The sequence below is a fragment of the Diabrotica undecimpunctata genome, chromosome 2 (assembly GCF_040954645.1).
Source record: "Diabrotica undecimpunctata isolate CICGRU chromosome 2, icDiaUnde3, whole genome shotgun sequence".
Classification (NCBI taxonomy): domain Eukaryota; kingdom Metazoa; phylum Arthropoda; class Insecta; order Coleoptera; family Chrysomelidae; genus Diabrotica; species Diabrotica undecimpunctata.
The window spans coordinates 155,247,854-155,264,763 of NC_092804.1; the positions used below are offsets into that span (position 1 = coordinate 155,247,854).

The window sequence follows — 16,910 nt, forward strand, 5'->3', positions numbered from 1 at the left end:
CCTTACTGTTTAATTTATATATTGAGGCAGCCCTCCAAAATTGGAAAAACCACTGCCAGGGAATGGGAATCCCCATAGGAAATGACGTACTGTTCTCCCTAAACTTTGCGTATGACCAAGTCATCCTAGCTCAAGATTCTTATGATCTAGAATTTATGATAAAGTGTCTATAGAGAGAATATTTAAAATGGGGGTTACAAGTCAGCATGAAGAAAACAGAATATTTACTTAATTATCAGTTCAGATGCAAGGTTTGAAGTGTTTATAGACGAGGACGTGGAAATCAAACAAGTGAAAAAATTTAAATATTTAGATCCACTCATTGCTAAGAACGGCTTGGGAGAAACCGAAATTAAACACGAAGTAATCAGGGACGTAAAATTGTAGAATATCTGAACTCCTTATGGTTGGATTACCACATTTCCAAAAGGAACAAAAAAAGAATAGGGCAAACCATGGTTGAATCAGTTCTTTGTTCTATGACTCTGAAGTATGGACAATTAATGCAGACCTGAAGAGAAGATTGTTGACAGTTGAAATGGATTATTTGAGAAAAAGTGCTAGAATATCAAGGCAGGAAAGGAAGACTAACGAATCTATAAGAAATAACATGAATGCTACAGAAACGGTCATTGACAGAATAGAAAGAGGAGGTTCAAAATGGTTTGGACATCAATTGAGAATGTCTGACAAACGTTGGCCCCAAAAACTTCACAAATCGAAGCCCCCTGGAAGAAAAAAAAGAGGTAGACCTCGACGCTCTTGAAATGAAGGAATTAGAAGAGCGATGGAATCGACAGGTTTGGAGGAGGAGCATGCCTTGCACCGGGAGGATTCCCGGAGGAGAACGGGAATACGGCGATAGCCGTCTTCAAAATGTATTGTATTTACAAGTTCGATTAATGTCAAACGTTAATAACCTTATTGTAACCTTCAATTTTAGCTTATTCCCATTAAAATAAAAAAAGTAATTACTTTAAAATGCCACAAGAAAATAGCTTCCGAACAATAGATAAGATCTAGATAAGAGAAGGGAGTGTTCCAAAAATGTCGTCAGCCTTACAGTGGCCATCCCACTTTCGGAGTACGGTACGTGCGACAGTCAACTGCGCATAAGTAAGAGAGGGTGGTTTTAGTTGGTAGGTAGGATAATAGATACCTGAATCTTTGGAACTGCTATCTTTAGTACTTTAAATTAAACTAAAACCCAAATTGTAGGGACTCAACATGGAGGTAGCATAAAAAAATTTCAAAACCCCCCCCCCTAAGACAAATTCTGGGTGCGCCACTGTAAGGAAACACTTCATTTCGGTAACATTCGTGGGAATAATACGTTCACCAAATTGCTGCGTTGCATACAGATTTGTTTGAAAAACCATGGTTTCAATCAAAACTTTCGGTAAAGGGTGCAATTGTAGAAAAAAAATTTGCATTACTCGTCCATTTGCCTCAATGTCAGCATCCTCGTCATTCTCACTGTCGCTATTATTTGATATGACTTAAAACTCGTCATCCTCAAACTCATCTAATTCATCTTCAAATGGAGCCCCTGAAGTGACAGACTCTAAATCTGATGGTATTTCGTCAATCAAAGCATATGCCTCGTCTGAGGCCAACTTCCTAATGTCCATGACCAACACCTGAAGTAAAACAAAAACAGAGATGTAGGCATATTTCACTGACCTGGTGGTTCCATAGGAGAACCACACATTTTATTTAATTTACATAATAGTAAATTTATGCTAAGTTTTACAAACACCAAATTATCAAATATCACAAAAGAACCGCATAACAAACAGAAACAACAAAAAACTTACCGGAGAAATTGCTGATTTCAAATAAAATATATTGTTTATCGTTCTTCACTTCACAACACTCGTGACTTATACAAAACAATTGTCGATTAGTGTGTCTGAACAATAAAATATTACGGCGGCAAGATCTGTATGAATTGGGGATATACACAGAAATGAACTCCGACAGTGTGGTTCCAAGTCCAAGCAATCACTTCTAGGCCGTTAACAAAAATTATTTTATTTGTGGTATCTTCATGGAACCACTAGGCCCCAAAGGGTTAAAAAGATAGAGTTATCAAGCAATAACGAAAACGTAGGAACAACTTTACAGATACCCCAAAATTATAATTAAGAAATTAATATCCTAAAAAAAGCATTGTGTTTATTAATAAGTTTTTTTACTTAATTAGATGGCTTTCGTTAAGACCAAGTAGCCAGAATTCTTTTTATTTAACTATAATAATATTTTTTTGGTTGAAAACTTATCCTCCATCACGACTACAATTCATTGATCAATTTAAAATCCAAAAAGAACATCTATGAAGAAGATAGTTTCTGTTATTTGAATGACAAAAAATTATACTAAAAACTATATTTGAAAAAAAAATTGATTCTATTGGAGTTCTTTGATACAGTTACAAATTACACACCTATTGTAGTAGAACAGACGTTTTTGTACCCGTGTCACTGTTGATTACACGTTAATTTTAATAAAAAGAGAAAAAAAGGTCCAAAAAAGAACTAACAACGTATTTTACATAAATAAACTGAAAAACAAATTAAAAACTCACTGAATAACTTATTATAAGTATTATAACACTAAATAATTACTTCATTCCAACACAGTTTAAGTGGTCCAAAGCAGCATTTGTCTAAAGGTTATAAAAGGTCCGTGGTGTGTGCTGGAAGTTTCCGTAAAGTTATATTTTCGGCGATTGCTCATTTAATTGTACTTTTGTCCAAATGGGTAATGTAACCATCGAGAATTATAATTAATGGTCTTTGGAGCACTTTTCCATAAAATTTTATAAACCACTGCTGGAAAATACTGGTAGTCATCCAACCTTTTTCCAAGCATACATGCAAAGTGTCTGGTATGTCACCTTGTCCCTTCCAGCTAGCCCATGTGTTGGCTCCTTAAAAAATAATTATTGGTGGTATTAATCTCCGGAAGCTGAAATACGTGCTATAACAAAGCAGACATAACAATGTTTTTTCCTGAGCCATGTTTATTCCTATAACCTTTCCAGCCACACCCTTAATACGAGGAGGATCGGAAGAAAAACTGATTTCATTTATGTACCAAACAAGCTCAGGTATGTTACTTAGCTTTAATTTGTTAACGTAAGGAGGGGTTGTTTACTGTAAGGGGTCGTAAAATTCATAAACCCAAAATGGATCGCTGGTTGCCGTTCGTCTATTCAATTCTAACTGCTCCATTTAGCTTAACATCTGCCTTTTACAAATAGCACAAAACAATTTATGGCCAAGTTTTTTTGTTTTTAAATTAAGTTGTGATACTATTTTCATCTACAAATAATTGGAAAGTTTCTATGATTTCTTGTTTTGTCATAAATAAACCCTATTTGGCCAAAATTCAAATTTTTTCCGTTAGGTTATGCTCCACTTTGGATCTAAGATAGGTTTTTCGACCTTCTATTCTATTGTATTTTTATTGGAACCGTCTACTTAACGTGGATTTATCTATTTTAAATCGTTTTGTTGTATATACATCGGTTTAGAACGTCTTTCGACGTTGTCCGATAGCTAAACACCATCTCTTCCTATCTTCGCAGTCGTTTGTTGTTAAATTTCTTTCGCTCATGGACTTGTTTACGCCGTGTTGCCAAGTCTTGTTGCTGCCATCCGTTGAACATGCCCATACCACCTTAATTGTTTCTTCTCTATATTTTGAGTTATATTTCTTTCTATTCCCATACCTTGTTTAATTACATCATTTCTGATTCGATCTTGTCTGGAAATACCTAAAGATCTTCTCATTGCATCCATCTCTACTGCTTCTATTTGCTTTTTGTTCTTTTCACTAATTCTCCATGTTTCAGCGCCATAAAGAAGAGTAGTTTTAATCATGGTCTTATATATATATATATTAAATTTTCTTCCTTTCGTTATCTCCACAGTATACCATTGAGACATCCTAAAACTTTCTTTGCTTAAGTGATTCATTTTTCTATTTCCCGTGTATCAGTTCCTGTATTGTCAAAGGCAACACCCAAGTAGTCATAGCTCTGACAGCAGGAAATATGTTGTCCGTTTTCGAGGTCTATGTTATCTGACTCGTTTTCAATACAAAGATATTTGATTTTTGTTGTATTAACATTCATTCCCCAGTCGTTATATTCTTCTATCAGTTTTCTAAGCATGTACTGCATGTCTTCCCTGTCGGTCGCTAGCACTACCTGGTTATCAGAAAACTGGAGTGTATATATACATTCATTGCTAAGCTCTATACCCATCCTATGCACCTTTCTTTTCCATCTTTCCAATGCCGCTGCAACATATGTCTTGAATAAGGTTGGTGAGATACAGCATCCCTGTCGCAAGCCTTTTGTAATCAGGAATTCTTCCGTTAGATATTTTCCTGTTTTTATCTGTGCCTTTGAGTCTCTATATAGTTCTTGTACAGGATTTATCAATGTGTGGTTGATGTTAGATCTTTTCAACGTTGTCCACAGTTTTGTTAAGGGGATGTTGTCATATGCTTTTTGCAGGTCTACATAAATAATATGAGTTTCTAGATTCTTAGCCGATCTTTTTTCTATTATTTATTTAAGACAAAATACGTTATCGGTGCACGATCTTCCTGCACAGAACCCGCTTTGTTCTTAATCTTCATTGTGCTTATATTCTTCCTCGATCATATTTCTCAAAATTTGTCCATACAGTCTGCTTAGGGTGCTGGTTACCGATATGCCTCTATAATTGTTACAATTCCTTTTGTCCCCTTTTTTGTGTATTGAGGACATGTATGCCGTTCTCCATTGTTCTGGTACTGGGTGTCCATTTAGACACTGATTGATCACATAAGTTAATTTTTCAAATAGTTTATGAGTTCCATTCTTAAGCATTTCAGCATAGATTCCCTCAGGTCCAGTGGATTTACCATTCTTTAGGGTCATTACAGCCTTCCTTACTGTTTCGATGTCTACACTCGCTTCCTCTCCTTGTATATGTACTGACTGTGTTGGGGAGTTCGCTATGTATTTTTGTCTTGTCTCTGTCAGCAAGCTTTCATAGTGATCTTTCCATTATCTTGGTTTTGTGGTGTGTATGTGTGCTTTGTCTTTTCCTGTATTTTTTACTGATTCTATAAAATTCCATTCAGCACCATTGATCCTCCGAGACCACATAACAAACCGACAAATCAGGCAAAGATCAGGAGTTCAAGACGTCATCGAAAGAACCACGAGACTTAAGTGGAACTGGGCAGGACACTTAGCCAGAACACAAGATGGACGATGGACAAGACGAATTATGGAATGGAGGCCCAGAAATTATAAAAGAAGCCGAGGACGACCACCGACTAGATGGACCGACGATATAAAAAGAGTAGCGGGAAACTGGCTACAAGCGGCCCAGTGTAGAGAACACTGGAAAGAACTGAGGGAGGCCTATGTCCAGCAGTGGACGGGATTGGCTGATTGATGATGATGATGATAAAATTCCATACCTCTGTACATTGCTTCCCCCTGATGTATGTATTGATTTGTACCTTCTTTGATAAGATTTAATGCTACATGAAGGTCTCCATCGTTATTTGATTTTAACGTTATTACATAATTTCTTGGCATTTTGCTAAAAAATATATAATAATTAGTCTTATTTCTACCTAATTTTGTCTCATATTTACCCTAAAGAATGTATAATTCGACGTAACTTAACTATGCTTTAATACTGACTGCCGCGCAAAAAGGCTAACGACTATCATGGAAGTCTTCTCGGTATATCGACGGGTTTACTGATTTAAACCTAATAAAACAGCGGCTCGAACGCTAAAGGTTGAGAAACGAAATTTATTTTTTTTTTAATTTTGAAACGCCTCTAAACTACTTTCGCGCTTTTTTAAAACATTAAAGAAATATTATGTTTAGATTTTAATTGCGAATTAAGGTGCTTTTAAGTTTTGGCTATCGTTGACCACATATTAACTGCCTCATTTGTGCACCACTTTTTTCAGTGTCTCACATTTCCACCACATTACCCTAGTGTAAAATATATCTAGATTATTAAAGTAACCAACTTGACTTTAATTTAATTTTCCAAGTTATTCTTACATTCGAATGTTTTGACTATGACGCGACGTTTATTTTCATTATTTTCATAATCTACTAAACAAACAGTAGGTATCAAATTTGCATTTATTTTAGATTACCTTTTATTGCCTCACATACCTATAATATGGTTATCATCATATAAGATAAACTATCTAAAAAGTTTTTAAAGTTATCTCAATTGTAATAAAAACAATCTACATATATACTTCGTAATTTCTAATGAACTAAATACAATAATTCTTAATAATTTATTAAATATTTAAACTATTAAGTACTTAGAATTTGTTATAGCATTAAATCACCAGATAATTTTTAAAATATTTTAACAAAATGAACGGCTCCTATATGAGTACACATATATTTCTATACTAAAAATCCCCGTTTGATACCAATCGGTATAATAAAAGAATTTATTTATATTTAATAAAATATTTTTTACTAACGTACGATTTCTATTGATAGTTATTGACCAAAGTTTATCTAATTATTATAAGTGGCATTATACATACAAACTACAATCGATACTTCTTTATTAAGTACAAATTTCACTGTCGTTATTATTATCACTCATTCTTAGAACTTTTACTACGTCATTGTAGTACTTTCCTTTCTCTTATTATTACTAATTATATTAAATCCGTTCCTAGTATTACTTTTTCCTAAGTATCAGTAGCTTTCACTTGGTTCTTCTGTCCTTAAACCGTATTTGTAAGAGTTCCCATATTTTCAGACCCTCTCCTGATTTTTCCAACCTATAATGGTTTAACCAGTTTGTTTCCGATAAATTTACTTTTAGGGGAAGTCATCATTTAAGTATAATTTTTGTTACATTGGGGAAGTTCTTTTCACTATTATGATCTGAAAACAGTTTCGGGCAATTGATAACTAAATGTTTTTTTATCAGCGTCCTGTCCTGCAAGATTTGACCAACATACTAGCGAGTCAGGAAATAAAAACGATCAAATGAATTTTGTCCATGCTAACTACTAGGATAAAATAAGCTAGATCTCGTAGATAAATATATTACTATAATAGTAATGAAAGGGTATACTCTAAGTAAGCGTGGTTAACAATTATTTAACATAGCTCAGAAGAGACGAATTTATTACCCTAGATGTAGTACTTCGACCTATGTATCTATTTATGCAATAACGCACTTGCCGAAAGTAACGTTTCTTGCAAATCAGACATTTTAACCTCTATACCATGTTCACAATTTGTTGATAGCTCACTACAAGTTTAACCCTAATTAAAAAACTGAAATACAGAGAGGATAAGTAAAACGATATAATAGTAAAAACCAACATAAAACTGACGGTTTAAGACGTTTTCGACTAACCCACTTTATATCTGAAGGAATACAATACCTTATAATCCCATTACGGGGGTATTTTGAATGGTTAGATATGAACGACCAGTGTCGTAGAGTATATGATTGAAACATTTATTTGAACTAAAAAAATATATTTTTTAAATTGTACTTATGTAAATTGTATTTTTTAATAAAACTTATTTATTTTATTCAAAAATAAAAAGTTTCTTGCCATTTGTAAAAGATACATTTATTTAATTAAAGAAAAAGGCGCCAAATGTTGCCTGGCAAAATTTCCAATCTGTTTTAAATGTATCCATTATTTTCGAATCCGGAGAAAACTAATAAATATTTTTGAAAAATTTAAACGCAGAATGAAAGATTACATTATTACTCAGGGCAGAAAGTCCCTGAAAACTTCTACAGTGTTTATTTTAATATGTTATGTAACAGGGGTGAAAATAAAAGAGAAAATATAGTATAATTTTTAATTGAAAATATTGCATACAAAAGAAACGTTTTATTTATTCTAAAAAATATTTCATTCTGCTTTTAAATTTTTCAAAAATGCTTTTTAGTTTTCTCAGGATTTGAAAAAAAAATGGATACATTTAAAACACATTGAACATTGTGACAGGTGACATTTTGAGCCTTTCCCCTTTAATACGTTACGATTACAACTATTATTACTTACCTTATATAATTACGATTAGAAAACTATTCAAATTCAAAATAAATAGGATCAACTTCGGAATCCGAGTCGTCTTGAGGGTTAATAATTAGGTTAATAATCTCTACGGTCGCATCAATTATGTTATCAAGATCCCACATTTTTTGTTCTTCTTCTATCACATGTCTTACTGCATCTTTCCAGTTTTGTTTTGTAATATGTTATAAAGATCCACAAGGAAACAAAGTTCCTGTATTTGGCTGTATATCACATATTAAAAAATTTTGAATAAAATCCTTTATAAAAAGGTATATAAAAAACCCAGTTGGGTTATGTTGAATTGACAAAACGTTTTCGGAATAAGTATTCCATCATCAGTGTCTAGTTAATACATGGATGTAGCCACTAAATAGCCAATGTGAGAAATTATTAATATACTGCCTTTACCAGAAGGTGGGGAGATACCAGTAGACCAACCTTCCATAAAGGCTTGCCTGGAGCTTAATATATTTTTATCTGACCAAATTTTTTTTAGAGTATGACCTGAGTTTACCCACGTTTCATCCTGGTAGAAGATGGGCCTTTCTTCAGCCCGGAATTTTCGTATGAATCTTAGATAATTTCTTCTCCAACATCATCTTCTCCTCCCGGTCAATCAGAAGTGATTTTCGGTCTGATTTCTCCCACGGGAAATTTAATTCTTTTAAAACTTGTCACAATTTAGTTCGTCCGATATGAGGCAAATCCGGGTCGTCTCTAACTTCTTGTAAAATTTTGTTTAGGTTTGGTATTTCTTTTTTGAAAAAAAATCCATGAATTTTCCTTCGAATACCATTTTTGGCAAATTCATCAATTTCAATAGGCTTTTTCCCTCTCTTTAAGCTTTCGTTTGTGTATAGATTAGCTATACCGTGTTTTTTTCTTTCTGATAGGAACCTATATAAAGTTGACTCTCCTACGCCAGTCATGTTGGCACAACTTTCGACTATGTTGCGAACAGTGTTTGTGGGATTCTGAGAAACCAGAGCATCGTGAACATTCAGGACAATAGTCTTCTCTCTTGGTGAATAGACAGACTTACTGACTGTACGCAACAGTACCAGTGTAAAACTTGATGATGAAGTCATCACAAACAAACCAACAAAACGAGCAGGAGCGAAAGGTACGTATATGTTCGTAGGTATATGGAATAAAAAATCACTCACGCACTGCATATAATTCGCAAAAAGAAATATTCGAGACGCTAATTACTGCCGTAGACGCTGAAACACCGACGAGCCGTAAATTACATGCGATCAAAAACGTACTAAACAAAAAATTGTTTTCGTTCGCAATAACTTCACCCTTTCAAGTTAAGTTTCGAATATAATTCTATTATTAAAAATCTGGGGAATTCCATCTTAATTATCTTGCAACGAATAGTACCTTCGGATATGAATTCCAGGTTTTCTAGTAAAGTGATTAAACACGAAGATTAGTATTGAAATATCCAAAGAGATAAGGTATTCTTATTTACAAAATTGTTAATGGTTAAATTCTTATTTTTATTAATATAATATAATAACCAACATTAGTCGTGAAAGTTTTAATTGTTTTTTTGCTAAATATATTAGTATTAAAATATTATCAATATTATATATAACAGTATTAAAACAATATATTATTATTTAATGAATAAACACCTTAGGAACGCCTATGATTCACGACCGTTTTATGAGTTTGAGGCATATTTCGTGCTCTCAACAATTTGTGAACGAAGAATAAAAATATTTGATACAAACAAAAAAGTTGTTCAAATATCTTTTTACAGTGTCTTCCTCCCAATAATAATGTAATGCATCAACCACAAATATTTTTAAATATTTGTTATTTTGTCTTGTGTGCGTGAATTTTTTCTGAAAAATATCTTTAAGAAATATAACATCATCAAAATTTGACAAATCATCATAGTTATTTAAAAATTCTTTATAAAAGGTATATAATTAAAAGACCCTTTCGGACTACATCACAGAATATTTTCAGACAAAAAAGTCCATCATGAGTGTATTATTCCAGATAATAATACACTGATAACGTTATTCGGTATAGACTATCGGTCCTCTTGAGCTTTGATAGCACAGCACCTCATTATAAATTCAAAAATGTGTCCGAAATATTAGATGGTCGTAGAAAAAATTAAAGCGACTCTTCATTAGAATTGAGTCATGTGTCATTACTCGCTATCTATAGTTGAATCCTTTCTTATAGTCTAAATTGATTATAGTAATAGACATCAAGTTAGTAAAAAATAAGGTTTTTTTCGTCACAACAAAACTGTATATACAGGTTTGACAGTTGAAATGTGTAGTATAAGATATTACATAAAGATTCTCATCAAGGGAGTCAGTAATTTTTTAGTGGAAATATTTTTAAATAAACAATTAAAACATAAAACTTATTATTTTACTCATAACTTACAATAAACTGATTGTGAGTAAGGTTAATATTTTTTGACGTGACAACGTCTTAAATTAGGTTGTGGCTCGGAGTCACTCATGAAAAAGTGTAACGCCCGCTCACGTCTGTTACGATGAGTCACCGAACGAGAGAGAGGCCCGCCGGACCGGCGAATGCCTTGCGTCTCTCTCCCACTCAAACATGATCGGTCCGCTGCGCGCGCAGCACTAGAGAATTAGGCGCGTTGAATCGGTGCGTGCCGATTCCTTCGATTTCCTTGACTTTCGCAAGACACATTACAGCAGAAACACTTCCTTTCATTTCATATTTCTCCTATCATCGTCCTATCCTCAACAAAATCACTCAAATAGAAATTAGTTAAGTTTAAGTTTACATGTACAATGTTTTAGTAAACAAAATATATTTCTATAGTTAAAATTTGTGCAATTCTTATTTTCATTCAATTCCTTGTTCCTATTGTGCAATTTAATAATATTCATATCAATAAATATTCTACCGAGAAAAAGACGTTGTCACGTAAAATCTTCGCCCGTAAAACCGACTTTACAGGCAACCGATTTTTTTTTTATATTTTATAAAAGTACCTATATTATGAAAATAAATTGTGAGGATAAACAATCGGCACTGAATAAATTATGTATTATAATTATAGTATAATATTGTGGAATTTCTTGTGGAAATAATATAATCAGAAATAGCATGACTAATGTTTGCATTTAAAATAGAAAGGAATTTGTTTTAAGTATTTTGTAAATTTGATATATACAATGAATATCTTATTAGTTTAAGGTACGCTTTGATAACAATCTTATCTAGACACATATATAAAAAAATCGCAGAGACATAAAACAAGAAAATTTCTTGCCTTGCATACATTTTTGTATACGTTTTAATTCGAAGACATTTTTATTGCTATAATGTCAACCGCCGAAATGGAGATCGTTGAAGACCACAAGGCATTGTTGGACCGCATTGCCAGTGACAATGGATTCACCGATTATGAGTTATTAGCCAGTTCTGGATCGAACAAAGGAGATAATTTCTCTGGAATTCTTACTGCTGTTACCATTAAAAATAAGGAAAAAAGTTTGGATTTAATTTTGAAGTCTTCCCGTAAAAACATGTCCTCAAAAGAAGCCAAAGATTCCCATATTAATGTTTATAAAAGAGAAATATTGATGTACGAACGGGTTTTTAAGGAGTTTCAAAAATTTCAAGAGGAACACAACATTCAAGGTAAAGAAAAGTATTCTTTGTCATAGATTTTTATGAATATATTTGTTATTTATTTACTTTTTGTACATGACATGTCTATGTAATTTATTACAGTAAAATATTTAAAATTATAAAACTACGACAATATCTGACACTTTGTCTAAAGTTTAATTTTTATCTGTCATCTTAATGAAGTTTACTATTTTTGTTGAAAATAAACCACAAATTTCACTTTAAAATAAGTTTATTGGGTGTTTCGATTTCTACTTCGGATGCTTGAAAGATAGTTCATTCGAATACATAAAGTAAATTTTAACTGAAGAATACCCGTCAAAAAAATTATATATGATTTGTCTTTAAAAGTAACTCTCATCCTATAAAAGTGTTGTTGTTAAATTCTACGCCCTCCCTAAAATCTATAAACCTACATTAACTATGAGACGTATAGTTTTCTTCATAGGCTCACTAACTGGACATAAAGCTTATGATCCGAATAACACAGTACATCAGAGAATATATTCAAGTTGTCGAGTTGTTTAACAGAACTGCCTTAACATATCTAACTGAATCTGGTGTCCCTTTTCAGTAATGTTTATGTAAATGCTATTCTACGGTCTATTCATAAACACTGGAGTAACACTTCTGCCGTATACAGCATTGATAATGGTATGTTTATCGAGATGATACAGTTTTTGTTTAATTTCACCTGTTTTTCCTTTATAGAAAATATTATAAACAAATTTTTGACACTCCTATGGGAGCTAATATCTCCCCAATTCGAGCTAGATAATATGTAATGGACGATTTGTTGGATATTGTTCTCCAAGTTGTTACTTTTAACGTTTCTTTCAGTAAAAAGTAAGTTAATGACATTATTATGTCCTGTCCACTATGTGTAGAGACTGAGCTTTTACACATTTTCAATAGCTATGACCCCTACCTTCAATTTACTCTTGAAAAAGAGGATCAAAATCAAGCTGTTTTTTTCCTTGACACAATGTTCACTAGAGAACTGGATCACATTATTACAATTGACTGGTATAAAAAACAGTGTAACTCTGGAAGATACCTTAACTACTATTCTTACCAAAAGTCAATCATAAAAGTTATTCTAATGAAACAAATGACCACAAGAGTATGTAAACTGGCTGACCCTGTTTTTAGAAAGAAAAAACATAATTTTACAATTGTTTCTAGATAATTCTTACCCCGAATCCTTACTGAGGAAAATCATCTTCAACACATCCGCTATTATACTTAACACACAAGAGAACCCTCCCCAAAATACCAGTGCTATGAACGTTAGCTTTGGTTTTCATTTGCGGACTAACAATATTCCTAAAATCTCTCCCACATCAAAGATGTAACTCCCAATTTGACCAGAATGTTTGCTTAATACTTACCAAATGTATAAATCGCTTATAAAAGCACTATTGTTGTGGAAACTTTGTACAAGTAATTGGAAGACAAAGTACCAAACTCAGGTAAAAGTGATGTTGTATACAAACTTAGGTATTTAGGCTCTAAACATTCTTATATAGGTCACTCCTCCCAAAAAATTTCAGCCGTTTGACTTTCCACAAGAGTGACATTAGAGAGAGTAATTATTTAAAAAGATTGTTTCTCGAGATGGCATTCATTTTTCAAGAGAAAGGAACCATTAATAAAAAGACAGATACCAACAATTTGAGCAACTTATACTCACTATTGTTAACTTCGTAGAGTAAGTCGTCTACTTCATAGAGTAAGTCTGTTTGCCTCTTCTTTTTCAGAGAAATCACATGCAACAATTTTTTTGACGAGTATTTTTAAGTTAAAACTGATTTCATGTAATCGAATAAACTATCTTCTAATAAAGTCGTCCCAGGAAAGCAACTCGCGGACAAAAAACATTGACAATATCATTTTAGTATCTACTTTAAAATGTGTAACATACGTCTGAATTGTCAATATAAATGGGTCAGATAAAATTAAATAATCAGAAGAATTTTTTACCAGGTAACAAAAAAATTGTTTAATTTTATTGTTTTGTAGCTTAAGAACGATTTTCGTAGTGGAAATCAAAACGACAAAATAAACTTATTTTAAAGTAAAATTGTTCCTTACTCTCAACAAAAATTGGATATTTATTTTACTTAATTACTGAAAAAATTTAGTGTTTATAATTTATAGATCCATTTGAGGGTGTACCTAAATACTATTCGAGCTTTACCGAGGAAGGACATGACAGTTTAGTTTTGGAGAATTTAAAAACACAACAATATGAGTTGTGGAATAGAAAAATCGCAATGAATCCAGGACATATCAAAGCAGTACTCATTGAATATGCTAAATTTCATGCAGTTTCACTAGCAATGAAACAAAAAAATCCTGAATTATTTAACGCATTGGCAGAGACTAATCTAGATCATCCAATGGAGAAGCTCTTCGAAGGTGATGAGGAAAGCCAAGAGAAGTTTAAATCTTTTTTTACTGCAACTTTATCTCTTGGTTACAAAGCTGTAAAGGATGATATAGCATTAACAGAATCTCTTAAAAAATATGAAGGTATAGCATTGCAAAGTATCTCCAAAAGTAGACAACCAGAACACAAACTTGTTGTAACGCATGGAGATTGTTGGTGTAACAATTTTATGTTTAAATACCAGGTAATCATTTATGTTTGGTTTAATATTTTTAAGTCGACAAAAATATTTTTAAATAATAAATTTATTTTAGTCAGTTAAGTCTAACAGTCAAAAACATATTTTAGCCTTAAAAACTCTTTACATTTCTTGCAAGGAATTACACCAGAAAAATGGAAAAGCACTGTTATGATAAGATTTCATAAAAAATGTAACAGAAATTGGAATCTACAGACCCATCAGCTTGATATCTCATTTATATAAGCCCTTTATAAGAACAATTGATGAGCATACATGCAAAAACCGATAAATCCATTTTTTGAATTTTTTAACCTGAATATGGATTAATATCAATTAAGTAGCCCTCTATGTTTCTAGAATATAAAATTCCAACAACAACCGACATTTTTTCTTTAAAATGGTGAACAAAGTTCACCAGTTCGAGCAAATGCCGATAAATCCAAATTTCAAGCAAAACCCGATATATCTTTAAATAATTAATTCGCCATCTATGATGTAAATCCATAATATAGTGCGTACTTATAGCAGGTTTGTTTATGCTGTTTTGGGCTTCGTTTTATAGTAGTAGCATAAACAAAGAAGTATACTTCTTTTCCTATGGTAGTAGTTTGTAAATTAAAAACGAGAGGACTGTGTTAGCATAATCACGTTGTCGGAATTAAGGGGGCAAGGATTAAGAGGTTATGTTATGTTGTTTATGAATTACGTATTAAGCAGTTGTTTAACATAATTTTATTAAGTTTTAACAATGGAAGCAAGTGTGTTGGAAATAAGTATAGAAAATAGGAAAAAACAGAAAAGTGAGACCAAGAGGCAGAAATTGCAAAAGCAAAGGTAACAGGTAAAGAATAAATTAAGACGTTCGTTACCTAATCAATTTTTTGTTTTAGATATCGTGATAGCGATCCTCATTTGGAAAACTTTACAATAGTTTGCAAACATAATGGCCCTACTTATTACTGCAATAGCATTGCTGAAAGTGACCTTCGAGCCATTCGAAATAAAATTTTTGAAAATAATGTGAAGTCAGAACAGGTTATCAAATTGTGTCATTACATGTCAGTAGTTCCAATTGAAAGAAAAAGATCGATGACAGAACGAGCAGTCAAGGGGCGTAACTTTTCCGTACACTACTTCTTGTCGAAAAGGCTCAGCAAGAAAAAAGTTCAGGTATGTCAGGTAATTTTCTTGAAATGTGTGAATATTAAAAAAGGTCGCATAAACTACGTTGCTAAAACCTTGTCAGACGGAAATATTCCAAAAAAAAATCGGGGTGGAGATCACGTGTCCACAAAATCTGTTGTCAAAAAGAATAAAATAAGAGAGTTTATTGGTAAACTACAAGGAAGAGAAAGTCATTATAATAGAAAGAAAGTAAGACGAATTTATTTGGCCGCTGATCTAAGCATAAATAAATTACATGGCATGTACCTCACTCAATGCGACCCTGAACATAATGTAAACTTTTCGATGTTTAGAAGGATATTACGGAAATTAACGAGGTGAAGAAAAGAGAGTTTCGAACTGAGTTAAGTATCCACCAAAAGAGGGCTAATGCATTTTATAGTCTGCTAAAAGAAACTCCTGAAAATTCCATTACATTCTGCTTTGATATGCAGCAGGTGCAGCCTTTGCCCAAAATACCTATTAATGATGCGTTTTATGCACAGCAGATTAGCATGTATGTTTTTTACTGCGTTGATAGCCAGTCCAAACATCCAACTTTTTTTACGTGGACTGAAGATCAGGCAGGTAGAGGATCAATTGAAATAGGTTCTGCACTTGCAAATTACTTGGATTCTTAAGAGTACGATAATATTACGATACTTCGCCTCTTTTGCGACGGGTACGGTGGACAAAACAAAAACTCCCATATTATTCATTCGCTGTACTTCTGGCTTAGATTTAAGGCTCCAGTTCAAGTAACAGAAATATTACTTGTATTTCCAGTCAGGGGCCATTCGTATTTGCCAGCAGACAGGGTATTTGGGAGAGTAGAAAAGCTTCTAAGAAAAAAAGCCACAATTGTCTCTAGAGAGAAATATGAAGAAATTTACAAACAAATTAGAGTTGGTAAAAAGATAAAAAGATAGGCACTGATTGGAGATTGTTTAATATGAAAGAGCTTCAAGTTGGCTTAAAAAAATTAAAAGCGCTAGCCGATACAAAGAAAATTGTAATAAAAAAAATTAACAATGGCAAATTCATAAAAATACGTTCATTCCAAAACTATTATTTTACCAGTGGGTTGAAAAATTTTGAAAAACTTTTGAAACCAAAATTTTCCGATATTGAGTTAACCATCTCAGAAAAAGAATTGACTCGGGGTATCCCCGAAAAGAAAAAAAATCCCTTAAACACTTACTAAATCAACAGTTCGATAAATATTGGAAGAAATTACAAGAACTTGACTGGTACCGGGAATTGCTTAATGGCAAAAGTTCAAATGAAAAGGATGAGGAGAAAGAGGAAGAGGAGACATGTAACTGCCTGGAAGAGGAACCAACACTTTAGATTTAA

At 32.7% G+C, this 16,910-nt stretch overlaps 2 protein-coding genes across 2 annotated transcripts in view; both read left to right on the forward strand.

The window, feature by feature from the left end:
• Positions 1–16,910, forward strand: part of LOC140435099 (tachykinin-like peptides receptor 86C) — a 951,389-nt gene that overhangs the window by 572,286 nt on the left and 362,193 nt on the right. The gene's annotated exons all lie outside the window — the stretch shown is intronic.
• LOC140433090 (uncharacterized) overlaps positions 1–16,910 on the forward strand; it is a 51,822-nt gene that overhangs the window by 28,607 nt on the left and 6,305 nt on the right. Inside the window, exons 3-4 of the mRNA XM_072521148.1 lie at positions 11,424–11,766; positions 13,918–14,393. Coding sequence (XP_072377249.1) covers positions 11,424–11,766; positions 13,918–14,393 — 819 coding nt within the window. The remainder of the gene's footprint in view (positions 1–11,423; positions 11,767–13,917; positions 14,394–16,910) is intronic.